Source organism: Schistocerca gregaria, chromosome 2 (genome assembly GCF_023897955.1).
Source record: "Schistocerca gregaria isolate iqSchGreg1 chromosome 2, iqSchGreg1.2, whole genome shotgun sequence".
NCBI lineage: Eukaryota > Metazoa > Arthropoda > Insecta > Orthoptera > Acrididae > Schistocerca > Schistocerca gregaria.
The window spans coordinates 144108172-144127249 of record NC_064921.1 but is presented as its reverse complement, the minus strand read 5'-3'; the positions used below and the strand labels follow the sequence as shown (position 1 = coordinate 144127249).

General features: G+C 41.3%; 1 protein-coding gene across 4 annotated transcripts in view; it reads left to right on the top strand.

Moving 5' to 3' along the window:
• Positions 1 to 19078, top strand: part of LOC126336553 (outer mitochondrial transmembrane helix translocase) — a 67617-nt gene that overhangs the window by 47754 nt on the left and 785 nt on the right. For 2 of the 4 annotated variants that reach the window (XM_050000402.1, XM_050000401.1), the window contains exons 4-6: positions 144 to 344; positions 456 to 652; positions 18846 to 19030. In XM_050000402.1, the coding sequence (XP_049856359.1) occupies positions 144 to 344; positions 456 to 652; positions 18846 to 19030 (583 nt within the window). The remainder of the gene's footprint in view (positions 1 to 143; positions 345 to 455; positions 653 to 18845; positions 19031 to 19078) is intronic. The other 2 variants (XM_050000403.1, XM_050000404.1) reach the window with 1 other exon arrangement.

Genomic DNA, 19078 nt, shown 5'->3' with positions numbered 1-19078 from the left:
TGGTATCTTTAGAAATGAAATAAAAATCGTTCTGATTCCCCAATCCAAGCTTCAAAAATTTCATTGCAGTTACATGAAAATTTCGTTTGTGTTAAAAGCATCTTGGTAAGTCATACTTAAACTTAAATTTGTTTCAATTGTAGGAGTTTTGTTACATGGCCCTCCTGGCTGTGGGAAGACATTGATTGCTAAAGCCACTGCCCGTGAAGCTGGCACTCGCTTCATAAATCTGGATGTTTCAATACTCACTGACAAATGGTATGGAGAAAGTCAGAAACTTGCAGCTGCTGTATTTACACTTGCTGTAAAGTTACAACCATGTATCATATTTATTGATGAAATTGGTAGGTTTCAAACTAAGTTAGAATTTAATAAGTTAATAATTAAATTTGTGTAAAGTTACCTTGAACAATTCTTATATGGATATTTTAAACACATTGAGTTTTCTTTCCCAGATTCATTTCTGAGAAGTCGTAACACCAATGACCATGAAGCTACAGCCATGATGAAAGCGCAATTTATGTCGTTATGGGATGGCCTCATAACAAATCCAGACTGCACAGTTATTGTAATGGGAGCCACAAATAGGCCTGAAGATTTAGATAGAGCTATTCTGCGTAGAATGCCAGCAACGTTTCATATTGGGCAGCCTGTAAGTGAATGACATTTTGTACATTTTATAAATTGTTACCAGGTAGTTACTGTGATGTTGGATCAGAATTGCTCAGTGTGTTGATCAGCAGTCTTCAGGCAGTAAAGTTTCTGGTGGTGGTGATCATCGTTGAGCCTATTTTGGTGCTGCTCTCCATACTACTCTAACCTGTGCAAGTGTCTTTATCTCCAAGTAACTATTGCAGCATATGTCCTAGTGTATTCATCTCTTGTTCTCCCTCTAAGATTTTTATCCTGGACACTTCCCTTCAGTACTAAATTAGAATCCCTTGATGCCTCAGAATGTGTCCTACCAACCGATCCCTATCTTCTAGTCAAGTTCTGCCACAAATTCCTCTTCTCCCCAATTCTTTTAAGTACCTCCTCATTAGTTATATGATCTACCCATCTAATCTTCAGCGTTCTGTAGCACCACATATCGAAAGCTTCAATTCTCTTCTTGTCTAAGCTATTTATCATCCATGTCGAAATTCCATACATGGCTACACTCCATACGAATACTTTCAGAAAAGGCTTCCTGACACTCGATCTCTACTCGATGTTAACAAATCTCTTCAGAAATGCCTTCCTTTCCATAGCCAGTCTACATTTTATATCATATCTACTTCGACCATCATCAGTTATTTTGCTCCTCAAATAGCAAAACTCATCTACTACTGTAAAGTGCCTCATTTCCTAATCTAATTCTGTGAGTGTCATTTCATTTAATTCAGCTACATTCCATTATCCTGATTCTGCTTTTAATGATGATCATCTGAGCAATGTCATCAGCAAACCTCAAAGGCTTTCTTCTCTGTGGATTTTAATTCCTACTCCAATTTTTTTTTCTTTGTTTCCTTTACTGCTTGCTGAATATCCAGATTGAATAACATCGGGGAGAGGCTACAACCCTGTCTCACTCCCTTCTCAACCACTGCTTCCCTTTTATGCCCTTCAACCCTTTATTACTGCCATCTAGTTTCTGTACAAATTGTAAATAGCCTTTTGCTCCCTGTATTTTACTGCTGCAGGCTTCTACCAGTTTTTCCATTTGTCTGTAAATAATTCATGTTAACATTTTGCAACTCTGTCTTATTGAACTGATAGATCGTTTCTTTCACAGCTTTTGGTTATCATTTTCTGAGATAGTCACTGTTTATCTGGTGCTCACCGTAGTAATTCTTTCATTATATTTTTTTAGTAACCATGCCTGTTCATGAGAGTAATGCTAAAATTGAATTTAAGATGCCCACAAGATGTCAGATGGATTCTGTACAAAGGTTTTATATGGTATCAACATGTCATTTCTTTGTAAGCTCTCATGTTAATTATATTCTGCCACATAATAATATGGCCAGAATTCTGTATTGCATAGTAGTAACAGAATTTTGAAATAGCTATCAGGCGACAAATATTCTTTCAGGTGATGACTCTTGTGTGCTCTGCGTTTTTTGGGAGAATGCACAAAATGGTTATTACATAATTCAAGCTTAGATTCTTAACTGCAAAAAATTTCTATTAATTATAAAGGCAGTTAATGGCTTGTCATAGATAATGTGGCACTGACAATTTGTATCTGATAACACGTTAAACTGTAAATGGAAGGGGATCACTGCTGTCAGCTGCAGTGGGACGTTAAGTGGAATCAGCGGTGACGAGTGAAAATGTATACTGGACTGGAATCTTGGCCCAGTACATGTTTTGCTCATCACCACCGATTCCGCTTAATGTCCCGCTGCAGCGGGCAGCAGTGATCCCCCTTCCATTTACGTATAGTGTTTCACAATGGTGGAATCCGTGTATTGTCTGTTTTTTCAAGGGAACAGACACTATGCACTTCTATAAAACTTTAAATTATGTTTCTGCAATCAAGCAAAGCAGTAGTAATTTTCTTAATCGGTACCTTCTTAAACTGTTATATATTGTTGCATTTGACACTGAGATTCACTTTATCTGTACGCAACTTTAAGTGGGCTTGCTTGTGTTCGTCTATCCAGTGACCAGGTGTCATGTTTTTAGACTGATTCGTGCATTACATGGAGTGAAATGATTGGTTTCTGTTGTTATTGGTGGAAGGATATTAAATGTAACTCCATGAGTAATATTTCAAACAAAACACATCTGTGCTCTTGGTGTTAATAAAGATGTTTGTCTTTTTTCCATAATTCTCTATTTTTTTTTTTGTCGGAATAATATTCCTTATTCTTGTCACTTCTGTACATGCAGGTTATTCTCAAATTGTTGGATCATAGCCCTTTTGCAAATGTGTGTCTCATTTTTTAAGTGTCTGTATCCCTTCTTTGTACTTAATTTCTCTACATTTTTATATTTTCTTCTTTCGTCAATCAAATTTAATACCTTATCCAAGGTTTTTTACTGGGACTTGTCTTTTGGCCTATTTGATCCACCTTACGGTGCATGGTGGAGGTACCCCATACTGCTAGTAGTCATTTCCATTCCTGTTCCACTTGCAAATCCCCCAGGGGGCTCAACAGTTTTTGGTGAGTTTGTGTTTGGCTACCATGAGACCCCAGCCCTTGCAGCATCTTTCCCTTCTGTGCTACATGGCCATCCTCTTGATATTATTTTCCCTTCCCATGGGGAACATGTCTGGGTGGTTGTTGGAAATGTGTTCTGCGTATTCAGTCACTGATATCACAGCAGTTTCTCCACTGTTTTTCGTTCCCTTTTTCTTCTTTCGTTCTTTCACCTGCCCTTCCTCTGCTTTGGCATTTAAGGTTCCTCCTCTTCTTCCTCCTCCTCCTCTTCTTCCTCCTCCTCTTCCTCCTCTTCCTCCTCTTCCTCTTCCTCTTCCTCCTCCTCCTCCTCCTCCTCCTCCTCCTCCTCTTCCTCCTCCTCCTCCTCCTCTTCCTCTTCCTCTTCCTCTTCCTCCTCCTCCTCCTCCTCCTCCTCGTGTGCTCCTGTAGGCCAGCTCATGGCATCTTGACACTTGTCGGTTGACTGGGTAATGCGTAATTCACAGCCCTGGGTTGACAGGTAAGGTTTGCACATACCCTGGTAAAGGCCACGCCCAGGGAGGTGTGGTTGCCTGAGCTGTTACCTTCATAAATTCTTGATTGGCCCCTCTGTCAGGTGTTTCAGAGGTGTGACCTGACGTGTGAACAGTCACTCAGTGAGCCCCTGTCTGAGAGGGCCCCAGATGGATGGAGTGAGACATTGGACACACTGGCAATCATTGGGGTTTTCTCATGACGAGTCAATGTAAATGGAATGAGGCAAAAGATTCGAAGACCCTTATGTGAAACCCTGCTCTGGTTTACAAAATGGCACTTTGCTTTTGGAGAACACTTCTGCCACCGCCTCTGAGATCGTCCTGTGTATCTCGATGAGTGGGCTGTCCAGGAGGTACGGGTGAAGGACAAGGTGCCTTACCCAGTCACTCACATGTTCTTAGTTTGAAGCTCACTCTGCATTCTACCATTCGGCACTTACAGTACTACCGAGAGAGGTGGCACAGTGGTTAGACACTGGACTCTCATTCGGAAGGACGACGGTTTACTCCCGTGACCAGCCATCCTGATTTAGGTTTTCAGTGATTTCCCTACATCACTCCAGGCAAATGCCGGGATGGTTCCTCTGAAAGGGCACGGCCAACTTCCTTCCCCATCCTTCCTTAATCCGATAAGACTGATGACCTCGCTGCCTGGTCTTATCCAAACTTACAGTACTCCCATCAGGGGTCCGGCATTTGTTTCTGAGTATGGGTTTGGTGACCCTGGGGTTACTGAGCTGGGGACTGGGAAGTGCTGCCAGGCCTGTCACCATAAGCTCTGGGCATGCTTCAGTGACCACCGTGCAGCACAGCAGTGGAATAATGGGTGTTTTGGAGACTGGGAGTCTTGGCTTCACTACCTGGACTACAAGGAAGGTACACATCTCTAAAAAAAATCTCAACCTCAAGGTGTGCTATGTGCTTATCAGGTGAATGCTGTTGTGGCAGAACAGTCTCTAGTGGGCAACCTCTGGGGCACCTGCCACTCCCCAGTTGTATAAGGCTTGCTCAGGAATGCAGGTCTCTGCCTGGGTTGATAGTTGTTTCACCAGCATCTCGAGCTCGGTTGGTCGGTCCTCCCGAAAATGTCTCGGAATCATAGTAATAGGGCATTGTTGTTGTTGTGGTCTTCAGTCCTGAGACTGGTTTGATGCAGCTCTCCATGCTACTCTATCATGTGCAAGTTTCTCCATCTCCCAGTACCTACTGCAACCGACATCCTTCTGAATCTGCTCAGTGTATTCATCTCTTGGTCTCCCTCTACGATTTTTACCCTCCACGCTGCCCTCCAATGCTAAATTTGTGATCCCTTGATGCCTCAAAACCTGTCCTACCAACTGGTCCCTTCTTTTTGTCAAGTTGTGCCACAAACTCCTTTTCTCCCCAATTCTATTCAATACCTCCTCATTAGTTATGTGACCTACCCATCTAATCTTCAGCATTCTTCTGTAGCACCACATTTCGAAAGCTTCTATTCTCTTCTTGTCCAAACTATTTATCGTCCATGTTTCACTTCCATACATGGCTACACTCCATACAAATACTTTCAGAAATGACTTCCTGACACTTAAATCTATACTTGATGTTTACAAACTTCTCTTCTTCAGAAACGCTTTCATTGCCATTGCCAGTCTACATTTTATATCCTCTCTACTTCGACCATCCTCAGTTATTTTACTCCCTAAATAGCAAAACTCCTTTACTACTTTAAGTGTCTCATTTCCTAATCTAATTCCCTCAGCATCACCCGACTTAATTCGACTACATTCCATTATCTTCGTTTTGCTTTTGTTGATGTTCATCTTATATCCTCCTTTCAAGACACTATCCATTCCATTCAACTGCTCTTCCAAGTCCTTTGCTGTCTCTGACAGAATTACGATGTCATCGGTGAGTCTCAAAGTTTTTATTTCTTCTCCATGGATTTTAATACCTACCCCGAATTTTTCTTTTGTTTCCTTCACTGCTTGCTCAATACACAGATTGAATAACATTGGGGGAGAGACAACAACCCTGCCTCACTCCCTTCCCAACCACTGCTTCCCTTTTATGCCCCTCAACTCTTATAACTGCCATCTGGTTTCTGTACAAATTGTAAATAGCCTTACGCTCCCTGTATTTCACCCCTGCCACCTTCAGAATTTGAAAGAGAGTATTCCAGTCAACATTGTCAAAAGCTTTCTCTAAGTCTACAAATGCTAGAAACCTAGGTTTGCCTTTTCTTAATCTTTCTTCTAAGATAAGTCGTAGGGTCATTATTGCCTCTCTTGTTCCAACATTTCTGCGGAATCCAAACTGATCTTCCCCAAGGTCCACTTCTACCAGTTTTTTCATTAGTCTGTAAATAATTGGCATTAGTATTTTGCAGCTGTGACTTACTAAACTGATAGTTCGGTAATTTTCACAGCTGTCAACAGCTGCTTTCTTTGGGATTGGAATTACTATATTCTTCTTGAAGTCTGGGGGTATTTCGCCTGTCTCATACATCTTGCTCACCAGATGGTAGAGTTTTGTCAGGACTGGCTCTCCCAAGGCCGTCATTAGTTATAATGGAATGTTGTCTGCACCCGGGGCCTTGTTTCGACTCAGGCCTTTCATTGCTCTGTCAAACTCTTCACGCAGTATCTTATCTCCCATTTTGTCTTCATCTACATCCTCTTCCATTTCCATAATATTGTGCTCAAGTACATCACCCTTGTATAGACCCTCTATATACTCCTTCCACCTTTCTGCTTTTCCTTCTTTGCTTGGAACTGGGTTTCCATCAAAGCTTTTGATATTCATGCAATTGGTTCTTCTTTCTCCAAAGGTCTCTTTAATTTTCCTGTAGGCAGGATTTATCTTACCCCCTAGTGAGATAAGCCTCTACATCCTTACATTTGTCCTCTAGCCATCCCTTCTTAGCCATTTTGCACTTCCTGTCGATCTCCTTTTTGCCTGCTTCATTTACTGCATTTTCATATTTTCTCCTTTCATCAATTAAATTGAATATCTCTTATGTTAACCAAGGATTTCTATTAGCCCTGGCCTTTTTACCTACTTGATCTTCTGCTGTCTTCACTACTTCATTTAGTGCACCATAACACTTTTGGACTCAATCGAACATGGAAACCTTCGAGAAGGTATCCCCTTTCTATATCACAAAGTATTGCTGAGTCTCTAAAAAGTGTCAGATGAGTTTGTAATGAACACTTCTAGTAGAAACTGCTAATTCAAGCCAAATATCTAAGCTCGTGGGATGTAAGACCTTAGGTGACTACCTGGTAGAGTTTGAGTTGCATAGCATCCTTAACTCTAGTAAGGGTGTGGTTACCTGCTCCAGTCTAACGGAGGTGGATCTCAAGGAGTTTCATAAAGAATGGAAAAATATGAATGCCATGGAAATGCAGACCTATTTGAAAAGTGTCAATGGCAAATTGGAAAGATCAGTAACATTTATTCTAATGTTTCGTTCTACAGAATTACCTGAACATATCCTGGCAGTCTGTATCCATCTTACGGTTCACCCGTTTGTTTCTAATCAAATGGTATGCTACAAATGTCAGATCTGGCCGTACCGCTATGGGATGTAATGGGAGGGCTACGTGTGGCAATTATGGAGGCTCAGCTCATAAGTTGGGCAGTTCTTGTACGCTTCCTTCAAAATGTATAAACTGCTCTGGGATCAGATAATGAAGGAAAGACACTTTAACACCAAAGCTGCTGTTCATTAACTGGCTGATTAGTTTCGGGCTTTGCCCATTTTTACAACCATTTGCACTTTGGATTAGGTTGATGTGGCCAGCTATATTTGTCATCACACTTAGACTTTACTGAGGTCTGTGTTAAAAGATGTTGCAAATGTAGTTACACTTTGTAGTATTATGTTATGAATAATATATATTTTTCTTAATTGTGGTACCTTCATTATCTAGCATGATGTGATCCATGTGAAACATTATTGTATACACAAGGGAGAATTTTTTCTTTCATTCGATTACACTGTCACAATGGATTATTTGTCATAGGTGTTACTATAATTCTTCCATACTGACAAATTTTCTACTATGTATACAATCACATGGACCAAATCATGCTGGCCAGTGAATATACTACATTTAAGAAAAACATATTATGCAAATAAACTAACATAATACTGTAAAGTGTAACTACCTGTATGACAACTTGTAACACAGAAATGAGATACATCTAGATGTGATGACATAAATAGAATTTAAAACACCAATGCCACCTTAAATACAAATGTGGTTTGTGGAAATGGGCACAGCCCGAAACTACTCAGCCAGCAAATAAACAGTAACTTTGCTGTTAAAATGTCTTCCCCTTAAGTGAAAAAAGTATTTTAATGAGGCCTTGGTTGAGTAGCAGAAATTATTTTTCCTGACGTTTCGTTGCCAGATGTGGGCGACATCTTCCAAGGTGAGTCAACTACTGGCTGCTGGGCTGTCGAGGTCTCATTTATAGTGTGTGCATAGAGGATGCTGCTACTACTCGTCACCTGCTGTCGACAGTAAAGCTGTCATTACTCTCAATCAAAGGTGGTAGTCACATTGTTGGTACAAAGTCTACCACCATATCTTACGTAACTTTAAGCCGCCTCCTTTACTGTTAAAATTATTGTGGTATTTATAAATCTCTGTGGCTTCTCTGTACATACGTGCATAATAATGCATTGTCTTTGCGCACTTGTCTCCCTTAATTTTATTTCACAGTCTTCAAAAACATGTTGGGCCGTAACTGATATGTCAATGTGTCCCCGATGACAGTTCCTTGCGTGTTTGGTTAAGTGGGCATTATCACTGCTTTTTATTGTCTCAATGTGAACCTTAACGTTACTGCATGTAATTTTATACACCCCAGGGGCTGCTAAAGGGTGTCTTGCATCTTTCTCCGATCTTAAACATTCACTGATCATCTTGCTGGGTCTAAAGATTGCTGCTGCTGCTGCTGCTGCTGCTGCTGCATGTTTTTGGATTCTTTTCTTCTGGTATGAAGTGCTCTATCTCATTATCAGCATATCCATTTTTTTGTAAAAGCTGTTCACAAATGATTTTGTTCCTCTTGCAAATAAACTGGCTCATAAATTTTACTAGCCCTGTCCACCAATGTTCTAATAACACCTCTTTTCTGTTTGGGATGATTGGAATCCTTATGAAGGTAACAATTGGTATGTGTATTTTGATGGCATAAAGTCCCATCTTTGTGTTTGATTACTGAAACATCCAAAAAAAATTAGCTAACCTTTAATCTGTCTCCATAGCAAATTGTATCTTTGAATTAATAATACTTAAACGCATCAAGAAACCATTCAGTTCCTCTTCACCATGATCCCATATCACAAAAGTGTCGTCCACATATTGATACCGCCCCCAAGGGATTCACCACTATTTGGTGGGTTCATGTGTGGCTACCAAGGGAGTCCAGCCTTTGCAGCATCTTTTCCCTTCCACACTGCATCTCTATCCTCTTGCTATTCTTTTTTCCCTCCCTTGGGAACATGTCTGGGGTGTTTTTGGGAAAGTTCCACATTGTCACTGACATAAGAATTGTCTCCCCACTGTTTTTTGTCCCCCTTTACTTTCTTTGTTTCCCTTCTTCCATGTTCCTCCACTTCGGTGTTTGAGTTTCCTCTTTTTCTTCTTCCTCCCTATGTGCCCCTGATGCCAGCCCATGTGTCTGACACATAACAGGTGACTGGGTAACGCATAGTTCCCAGCTCTGGATCAACAGGTAGGGTTCACTTGTACCACCTGGTACAGGCCAGGCCCAGGGAGGGATGATTGCCAGAGCTGCTACCTTCCCAAATTGCTGAGTGGTCCCTCTGTCAGGTGTTTGGGAGATGTGACATGAGATGTGACATGAGATGTGACATGAGATGTGACATGAGATGTGACATGAGATGTGACATGAGATGTGACATGAGATGTGACATGAGATGTGACATGAGATGTGACATGAGATGTGACATGAGATGTGACATGAGATGTGACATGAGATGTGACATGAGATGTGACATGAGATGTGACACGAGATGTGACACGAGATGTGACACGAGATGTGACACGAGATGTGACACGAGATGTGACACGAGATGTGACACGAGATGTGACACGAGATGTGACACGAGATGTGACACGAGATGTGACACGAGATGTGACACGAGATGTGACACGAGATGTGACACGAGATGTGACCTAAGGCAGGTGTGCCTCCTTGTGAAGGGGGGCCCCCAGTTGGAAGGAGCACACCATTGGAGATGCTGGTGGTCATGGGGAATTTTCTCTCAATCAGCCAATCACCTTCACAATCAGCGCCTATGAAATGTAAACAGAATGAGGCTGATTCAGACCCTTCTAGCTGCAGCCCAGTTGCTCATGGTTTCAAGTACTGAAGACGGTCAGTCCTTCACAACGGTAAATCTGTTTATTATTCAGAAAGGTGTTGATGCCATTGCCAGCTGTCTGAAATACTACTCTCATTTACAGAATGGTACTTTGCTTCTGGAGACTACTTCTAATTATCAAGCACTAATGCTTGTCACCTCTCTTCTCTACCGCTGTCCTCTTTGTGCCAAGGCCCATAGAACTCTGAATTCTTCCTTTGATATTATTTCCACTAGGCTGCTCAATGGTCCAACTAAGGCTGAAATCCAATCTTACCTCTCTGATCAGGGTGTCATTGCTGTCCATTGGGTGATGAAAAATGTAAGATTCTTTCTTAGTGCCCACCTGCACTCATTTTCTCACCTGTAATAGAAGGTTTTTCTGTCAAAGATCAAAGCAGGCTATGAAATTACCACTGTCAGACTGTACATTCCAAACTTGATGCTCTGCTCCCAGTGTCATTGCTTCAACTACACTAGAACATCTTGTCGACACCCAGCCAAATGTGTAACCTGTGGTAAGGATATGCATGAGGGTGATTACCTGTCCCTGTTGTATCAACTGCAGTGGCAGCCATGCCACCTCTTGGGATTGTTCCAGGAAATCTGGGTAAAGGAAAAAGTGCCTTACCCAGCTGCTTGCAAGTTATTGGCTAATCACAAACCCTGCGTTCTCCCATCTGGCACTTAGTTCTGCTCTTGTTACCTCTTGCTCCATGAAGGACATGACTATGCAGACGTGCGACCTCAAATTCAACTCTGAAGTCACGAAATCTCGCCTCAAGGGATGAAGCCACCAGCTACACAACCGGTAGGGTGGAGAGGACAGAACACACCTGTAAAGACTTCCTATGTCCCTCCAGCCAAACACCACTTGAATCGAATACTGGCAGAAGTAAGGCTGTGAGTACCGGGCGTGAGTCGTGCTTCGGTAGCTCAGATGGTAGAGCACTTGCCCGCGAAAGGCAAAGGTCCCGAGTTCGAGTCTCGGTCGGGCACACAGTTTTAATCTGCCAGGAAGTTTCATATCAGCGCACACTCCGCTGCAGAGTGAAAATCTCATTCTGGAACCACTTGAATCTTCCTCTGCTAACTGAAAAGGCCTGAAGAAGTCTTAATAAGGCAAGGCAAACGGTCTTCTCCCTCACTGATTCGAAGATCCTCTTAGACGGTGTAGCCACGTTGTACCTTAGTCTGACCAGCCCCAGTGTCGCTAGTGCACACCACCAACCATTTTTCTGTGTTGGACTCCATAGAGCAACAGCCCAAACAAGCCGATTCTTGTGTGGACCTCATGGACCAGCATCCTCATCCTTCTGTGGCCTGTAGCAGCAAATCTTCACATGCTGTCACTGGGCAGCTGCTGAGGTGACACCCTTTCATTTCATCATCATGACTCCCCTCTTATGGAACATTCATGTCCTTCGGTCCCACAAAGAGGATTTACAGCTGCTTTCAGCATTGCAGCGTCGCCTTGCATTCTGCCTTCTGGAAACAAAATTGCATCGTCACAACCACTTTGAGCTTCCACATTTCTTCCTGGTTCATTTTGACCTGCCCTCAGAAGTCCACATTCCATCTCATGGGGGCATCATGCTGCTCATATGGGATGATCATAGTTAACCCATCTTCATGACTACCCATCTTCAAGCTGTTGCAGTTCACTTTTTCCTGACTTTTCCCTATGTACCATTAATGTCCCTCTGTCATTCAGTGACACCAGGGCAGACTTCCTTCAGGTTATTGGGCAGCCACCTCCCCCATTTTTGGTACTCTTTGACTTAAATGCACATCATCCCCTTTGGGGTTCTCCCAGAACCCGTGAGAGAGGTGCCCTCTTTGCTGATCTTAATCAACTCATCCTCCTCTGCTTTAAAATGGAGCACCCTCATTCCTTTCAGACTCCTCACACACTTATTCCCATTTGGGCCTATCCTTCTGCACTGCCCAGCTTGCCCATCATCTTGAGTGGTCCATCTTTGACACCTAATTGAGCGACCATTTCCCATGTGCTATTCATTTGATGATTCCTACCCCATCCACGTGCACACCCAAACCACAGCTTACTATGGCTGACTGGCAGCTTTACACCTCCCTTGCGACCTTCAAAGAAAAAGTTTCCCCAATTATGATGACCAGGCAGAATATTTCTCAAATGTTATCTTTGCTTCTGCAGAATGTTGCATTCCTCGCACTCCCTCTTTACCACTCCATGTCCCAGTCCCTAAGTGGACTGAAGCACACTGTGATGCAATTTGCAAATGGAGACATGCTCTCCACGTTTTTAACTGTTGTCCTACGATGGCAAACTGCATTCATTATAAATAGATGCGTGCAAAGTGTTGTTGCGTTCTTCAGGATAGCAAACATGCTAGCTGGATTTCATTCACTAGCTCTTTTAACAGTTCAATCCCTTCGTCTGTTGTGTGGGCAAACGTCCAGTGCCACTCTGGGACCAAAATCCATTTGCCAATTTCTGCCTGACGGTAGCAGACAATGTCATTGTGAACCCTACTGCTATCTCCAACACCGTGGGCTGCCATTTTACGGAAATTTAGAGCTCTTCGCACTATGACTTCCTCCATTGGAAATGAGTGGAGGCGGCCTGGGTGATACCTTCTTTTCTCAGAATCGTGAGTGCTACAGTGCCGCCTTTGCTATGAAGGAGCTAGATCATTCTGTTCATCCTGATCATCTACCCCAAGGCCAGATGCTGTCCACATTCAGATCTTGCAGCACTGTTCTCTTGTGGATAAGCATGTTCTACTTAACACCTACAACCGCATCTGGGCAGAAGACACATTTCCCGAATGTGGCATCCATTTGGCCACTGTCGCCTTTTGCACTAGCCCGGTTGAGTGTGTCTAATGAAGCTGCCGAACTACCACTGTCCTGCTGCCGTGACTTTCTCCTCAGTAGATATGCCATTTGTCTGCCGTGAGTGGCCACCCATCCTATGCCTCTTATCCTATCGAAGGATGATTCCTTCTATCACCAGTATGGGAACTTCCCTCTTCTGTGCTATTTCCTAGAGTCCGCTTTCGGCACTTGCTCTGGTGGCTTAACTTCACACTACCTGCCGCTTTTCTAATGAGTGTGAACCCTTCACTGCCTTTGCTTTGTGCAGTGCTCTGTGTTAACCTTGGCCTTCATTTGCTTCCTAAGGACACTGCTCCAGTCTTGCTCTATCGCCTTCAGTTTCATGACATTCGCATGGAACTTCGTGATAGTACCTTTGTGTACACTGGTGACTCTTGTACTGACTGCAGTGTCAGGTGCGCTTTCGTCATTGGCACCCACGTCTTTCGATATTGCCTTCCGGCACACTGCTCAGTATTTATAGCCAAGCTCTTTGCCCTGTATCAGGCCACAGAATACATCCAGCGGTCGACTTTTCGATTGTTTTGTCTGCTCACACTCTAACCACTCTTCAAAGTCTGTGTGCTGTACACTGCCCATCCCTTAGTGCAGCGGGTCCAGGAAAACTGTCACTTGCTCAGTCTTGGTTCAGCCACTGTGATGTTTGTGGGTTCTTGTTCTTGTTGGTCTCCCAGGAAATGACAGCTGATGCTGCTGCCAAGGCTGCAGTCCTCTTATCTTAGCCCACTCGTGCCTATATTTGCTCCAATGATCTCTGTTGCTGTCTGTCAGGAGGTAGTGTTCCTTTGGCATCACCATTTGTCCTGTCTTCATTGGAATAAGCTCCAGGTTATTAAGCCCCTCCCAGCAGCTTGGATGACCACCTCTGTCCTCCTGCAGGGAGGAGTCATTTTAACTAGTGCCAAAGGTTTAACTGTCCACCACTTCCTGACCGAATGCCCATTTTTTGACTGTTCATGTTCCCACTTGGGTTTGCCATCTGTTATCAGCCATTTTAGCAAATGACGCACATACTGTCTACTGTATTTTACTTTTATCCATCAAAGTAATATGGCAAAGGCCATGTAATTTTTAGTTTTTGACCTGTTTCTATATGGTGTCTTTTGTAGCCCTCTCTCCATGTCCCTATTTTTAGCTGTCTTCTCTTATATCAATTGTGATTGATGTATAGTCATTTAACTCATCTGTCTTTGTGTTCTATAGTTCTGACTTGGGTGTGTATGACCCCAGTTATTTTTGTGCCCCAAAACAAAACATATCAATACTTGAAGGACATTTATTGGCTGACTGCAGTGCCTGCTGTTCAAACCATTGTGTAAAAAGATTAGTAGCAGCTGGACTTAGTTTGTTCATAGAACTCATTGTACTGAAAAAAAGTTGTGGATGGGCAATGTGGAAAGAAAGCTAAAATATCAGCTGTATAAGATTTAGCTTCACTAATCAGAACCATAGTGAACAAGAATACCACATTAACTGATACGACTTGGGCTAACAGTAAGACTCGTCAATTTTTCGATAAAGTACATAGAAGTTTCAATATGATGATCAGTTTTTCCGATACACGGTTGTAACAAGGAGGCTTAGATATCTAGCGAACTCCTGAGTAAGGGATCCAGTAGCACTCACTATCGGTCCAGTAGGACATTAGCTTTATGAACCTTAGACAGCCCATATAAACTAGGAGAGTAAACTTCCGTTTTGCAGAGATATATTTTATCCTCTGTAGGAGTGGAAGACTTTCTTATTAAACAATTGGTAGCTGTTAACATTTTCGTTGCAGGATCCTTTTCAACTTTTTGTAAGTGATAGGATCAAAATGGTCACTGATCTTCCTGTAGTAGTCTTCACTCTGTAAAACAATGGTAGCATTACCCTTATCAGCAGTAAATATGATAATATTCTTGTCCCTCTGGGACACAGACAAATTGGCTATAGTGGAACATGTTTTTGAAGACAGTGATCAAGAAATAAAATTTGAGACAAGCGTGCTAGCTAAGACATTGAAATATTGTGCATATATGTACAAAAAACCCATATAGATTTATAAACACCACAATAATTTTTACAGAAAAGGTGGTTTAAAGTTAGATGAGATATGGTGATCGACTTCATACCAATGATGTGACAATAGATTGCCTTCGATTGAGAGTATTGATATTAGTCAGTTTTACTGTTGACAGCATGTGATGAGTGGTGGTGCCTTGTATGCACTCCATATAAATAAGACTTCTATGGCCCAACAGCCAGTCATTGACACACCTAGGAAGATATTGCCCGCAGTTGGCAACGAAGTGTCTGGAGGAAGAATTTGTACTGTTCGACCATGGAATCTTAGTCAGAAAGTTTTAATTAAGACACCAGCTGTGAAAGCCTACATGTTAAGAGTATTAAGAGTTTATTGGTTGTCCATGGACTGGAAAATTTCAAACATTTCACAAAAATTAACATGTGTTTGGATCTAATTAAAATAATCAGTCTGTAACACTTAAAAGTGGTCTATACTGTGTTTGGATTTCACATTTGTATGATACTTTAGAGACAAACTATAAAGCAGTTTTCTATCAGAATGGAGTGCTGTGGCATCTGTCAGCAGGCATTACTGGATGCTGCACTGTTGGACCCTTGGACTTCTCAGAAGCCAATGAAAATAAATCACATTATGAATTAAGTCAGTTCCATGAAATGTGGATAATGCTCACTTCACTTAGTCATTTTATCTGGATGTACAGAAATATTTTTGTACATTTCAGAAATTAAATAAATGGAAACTTTGATTGTATGTCCCATAGTAAAAGCTAGGTTTTCTGTGCATATTAGGCCAGGTAAATACATGGGGGTTATTTCTCCACATGGTACCAATGGTCTAGGATACAGACTGATTAAATGAGAATAGCTGAGTGTTGAGTCTTTGCACTTTTTTTCTCCTTCCTGCAACTACCAATCAGTTTTTGATAACTTGTATGAGCTGCATTCAAAATACCAAACTGAATAATTAAAAGCATCATTTTTAGTACATGATTGCACATAACAAATTATATGGACAATTACATTATAAATCGTTTCTCCTCTCCTGTTCTCTTCTCTTGAACCTCTATAAGTGACATATATCTAGCACTGTTTTAAGGTAAAGCTCTAGAAGTGAGAAGGAAGTTCCTAGTTGTTTGAAATCTCACTTGCCCAGACTTTCCTGAATAAGTATTGTAGAAAATAGGCAAATGAAAGCTAGTGCCTGTAATGTAGTCACGAAAGAAAAGTTTAGTCTATTGCACAAATAAAACATTCTAACCAGAAAATTGTAACTTGATTTTTTTTCTTCTGGATATAATCCTAACTGTAATTACCAGAACGTGTTAGAAGATATTTTTGTTTTACTGCATGTGCTTGCATATGTAAAAGTTATTTTAGAAAGAGGTTATTTTGGATGATTTTAGAATGTTTGGATAATATATAATTGTCAGTTGTAGTGAAAATGTTCTCTGCAATGTTTATAAAAAAATTGCTTGTCAGTGAAGAAATATTTTTATAGTGTGCGATGCTTGTTCAGGACTTACGAAAAAGACAGCTTGTAGTGTGTAATAAGGTGGCACTAAGGATTGATTGGAACAATACATTCATCTGTTTTGTCAGTTTTCTTGTGGTATGAAAAATTTGGTTTCTTGGTGGTGGTCATGTATCTTTATTCAGAAGTAGCTTGCTACTAGTTGATTGTTAGCTGAGAACAGCCTAAAAAAAAAGTTGGGTTTCTGTGGTCAGATTGACAATATTTTCTTGAAATCCTGTCATGCACTCACTTCATTATAGCACCTTGACACCGAAAAGTTTCCAATTTCCTGGAAAGTGCCTTGGGACATTGGTCTTTTGACAAAATTGCGTTTGCACCGATTGATGAAAATGTACCTAAAGCACATGTTTCTGCATACTTGCATTTGTATCTGGTGAATGAGGTAATCATTCAGTTGATCATTTAATTGCAGTCAAGGCAAATTCATTTTTACTCCCAACATGATAGTGCCTTGCCACAGGTGTATTACAGTCTGTTCAAAAAATTCTGGAACTTTGACAAAAAAAATTTCTAAGCTTACCTTCTACTTACGTTGCTTGTTACCCTTCGAAATACCCTTTTCCACAATTGATACCGCTCCCAATGCAGTTTCCACTTCCAGAAGTAGTCTTGATACTCCTCTTGCTGGATCGCATGACATACTGTCTATGAATTTTTATCTTGTCTGTCATTGCAAATCTTTGTCGTTTCAGTGGTTTTTTCAACTGTGGAAATAAAAAGTACACAGGGACCAGGTCTCTAGAGTGTGGATGATAAGGCAGCACAGTGATTTCATTTTTTGTGCAATAGTCACGCATCAGCTGGGATGCATGTGTGTATAGTACCATTGATTAACAATTTGTCCCTGAGGCATGGATTCATGATGAACTAATACTTCAAAGTCAAAGAAAACTATCAGCATGGCTTTGACATTTGGCCTGACTTGATGAGCTCATTTTTGGTCTTGGAGAACCTTTCCTGACCCCTTGTGATGATTGAATTTTGGTCTCAGCATTATAACTGTAGCCCCATGTCTCAAAAACGGTTAGGATTCGCTTAAGGAACATCTTGTTCTCATTTGAGCAATGTAAAGCTGTTCAGATTGTGAGGCTTAGTTGTTTCTGGCCTTGACCTGTGAGCTATAGGATGAAGTTGGTGGCAACATGATGCATTCCAAGATGCTGTGTCAGGATTTCCTGACATGATCCAACAGAATTATTACGTTCTTCCACAATCTCTAAGACAGTCAGTCTTAGATGGACACACACAATTTCGTTGTTTCCGACAAGTGTCATTTGTAGATGTCAAAGGACATTCTGAATGAGCGTCACCTTTAACTGCCACCCAGCAATTTTGAAACCATGTGAACCATTTGTAACATTGAGTACAAGTTAAGCACTTATCACTGTAGGCTTCCTGCATCATTTGTCATGTCTCTGTAAAGTTGCCTTGAGTTTCACGCAGATGTGGTACTCCTCTTAACTCCACTATCTCGAAATTCGCAAAATGTGTGACCCAATGTTAAACTCTGTACAGCACTGAGCAATAACTGACATAGAACAATGAAACTTCTGGCCGTTACACATTAAACACAGGGTTGTGCGAGGATGCTAATAGCATTTCGCTGCATCACACTATTGGCGCGAAATTGCAAATGTTCTGGAATTTTTTGAACAGACCTCATATTTCCAGCCCCCTTTAACCTCCTCCCATTTTTTGATTAACCCTATTCATAAGTGGTCTGTCATATTCTTGCTGCTGTGCTGTTAAATTGATGGAAAAGTTCCTTTTAAACTAGGCAAACATTCTTAATTATTTGTGGGTTTATGTAAATGACTTCACATAAATGTATATTGTAAATGTGTCTGACAATCCATGCCATCAAGCATAAACATTGACACTCCTATTCCACACACACACACACACACACACACACACACACACACACACACAGTAGGTAAAATTAATTGCATCCTACTATTGACATTGTGTGTTAAGTTAAAAAAAACTTTCACAGAAGTACAATGGGAGTATGTTCATGGATAGTATGTAGGTCATGTATGTTCTGCTATAAAGCCTCCTGTGGTACTGTTGGACCACCTAAACTGCACAAAGCACAGATGATACGAAACTTGAAATGTTCTATCATTTTTCTTTCTCTTCATATCTTTTCGACACTTTTGATTCCAAAAATTATTTGGGAAATTAGTTTTTTGAGCTGCATGATATTGTGGGTGTTGGCACATGCTCCGTCATGTGCACATCGTATACATTGAAAGTGAGAATTTAAGGTAGTGCTAAACATCTTACAGTTTTTCTGTATTTTGAACACAGATGAAGCTTTATACATTTTCCTTTTTTAATGTTTGCTTTTCCAGACACCCACACAAAGGAGAGAGATACTGAGGCTTATATTGAGTAATGAACCCACAGCAGATGATGTAAATTACAATCTGCTTGCCAAATTAACAGAAAATTTCTCTGGTTCAGACCTTAGAGAAATGTGTCGCAATGCCTCAGTATATCGAGTAAGGGATTATGTTAGAACTGGAAACCACAATATGTAAGTAGTAAAATAAATAGCAGGGAACAATTTTAGATTATATAGATG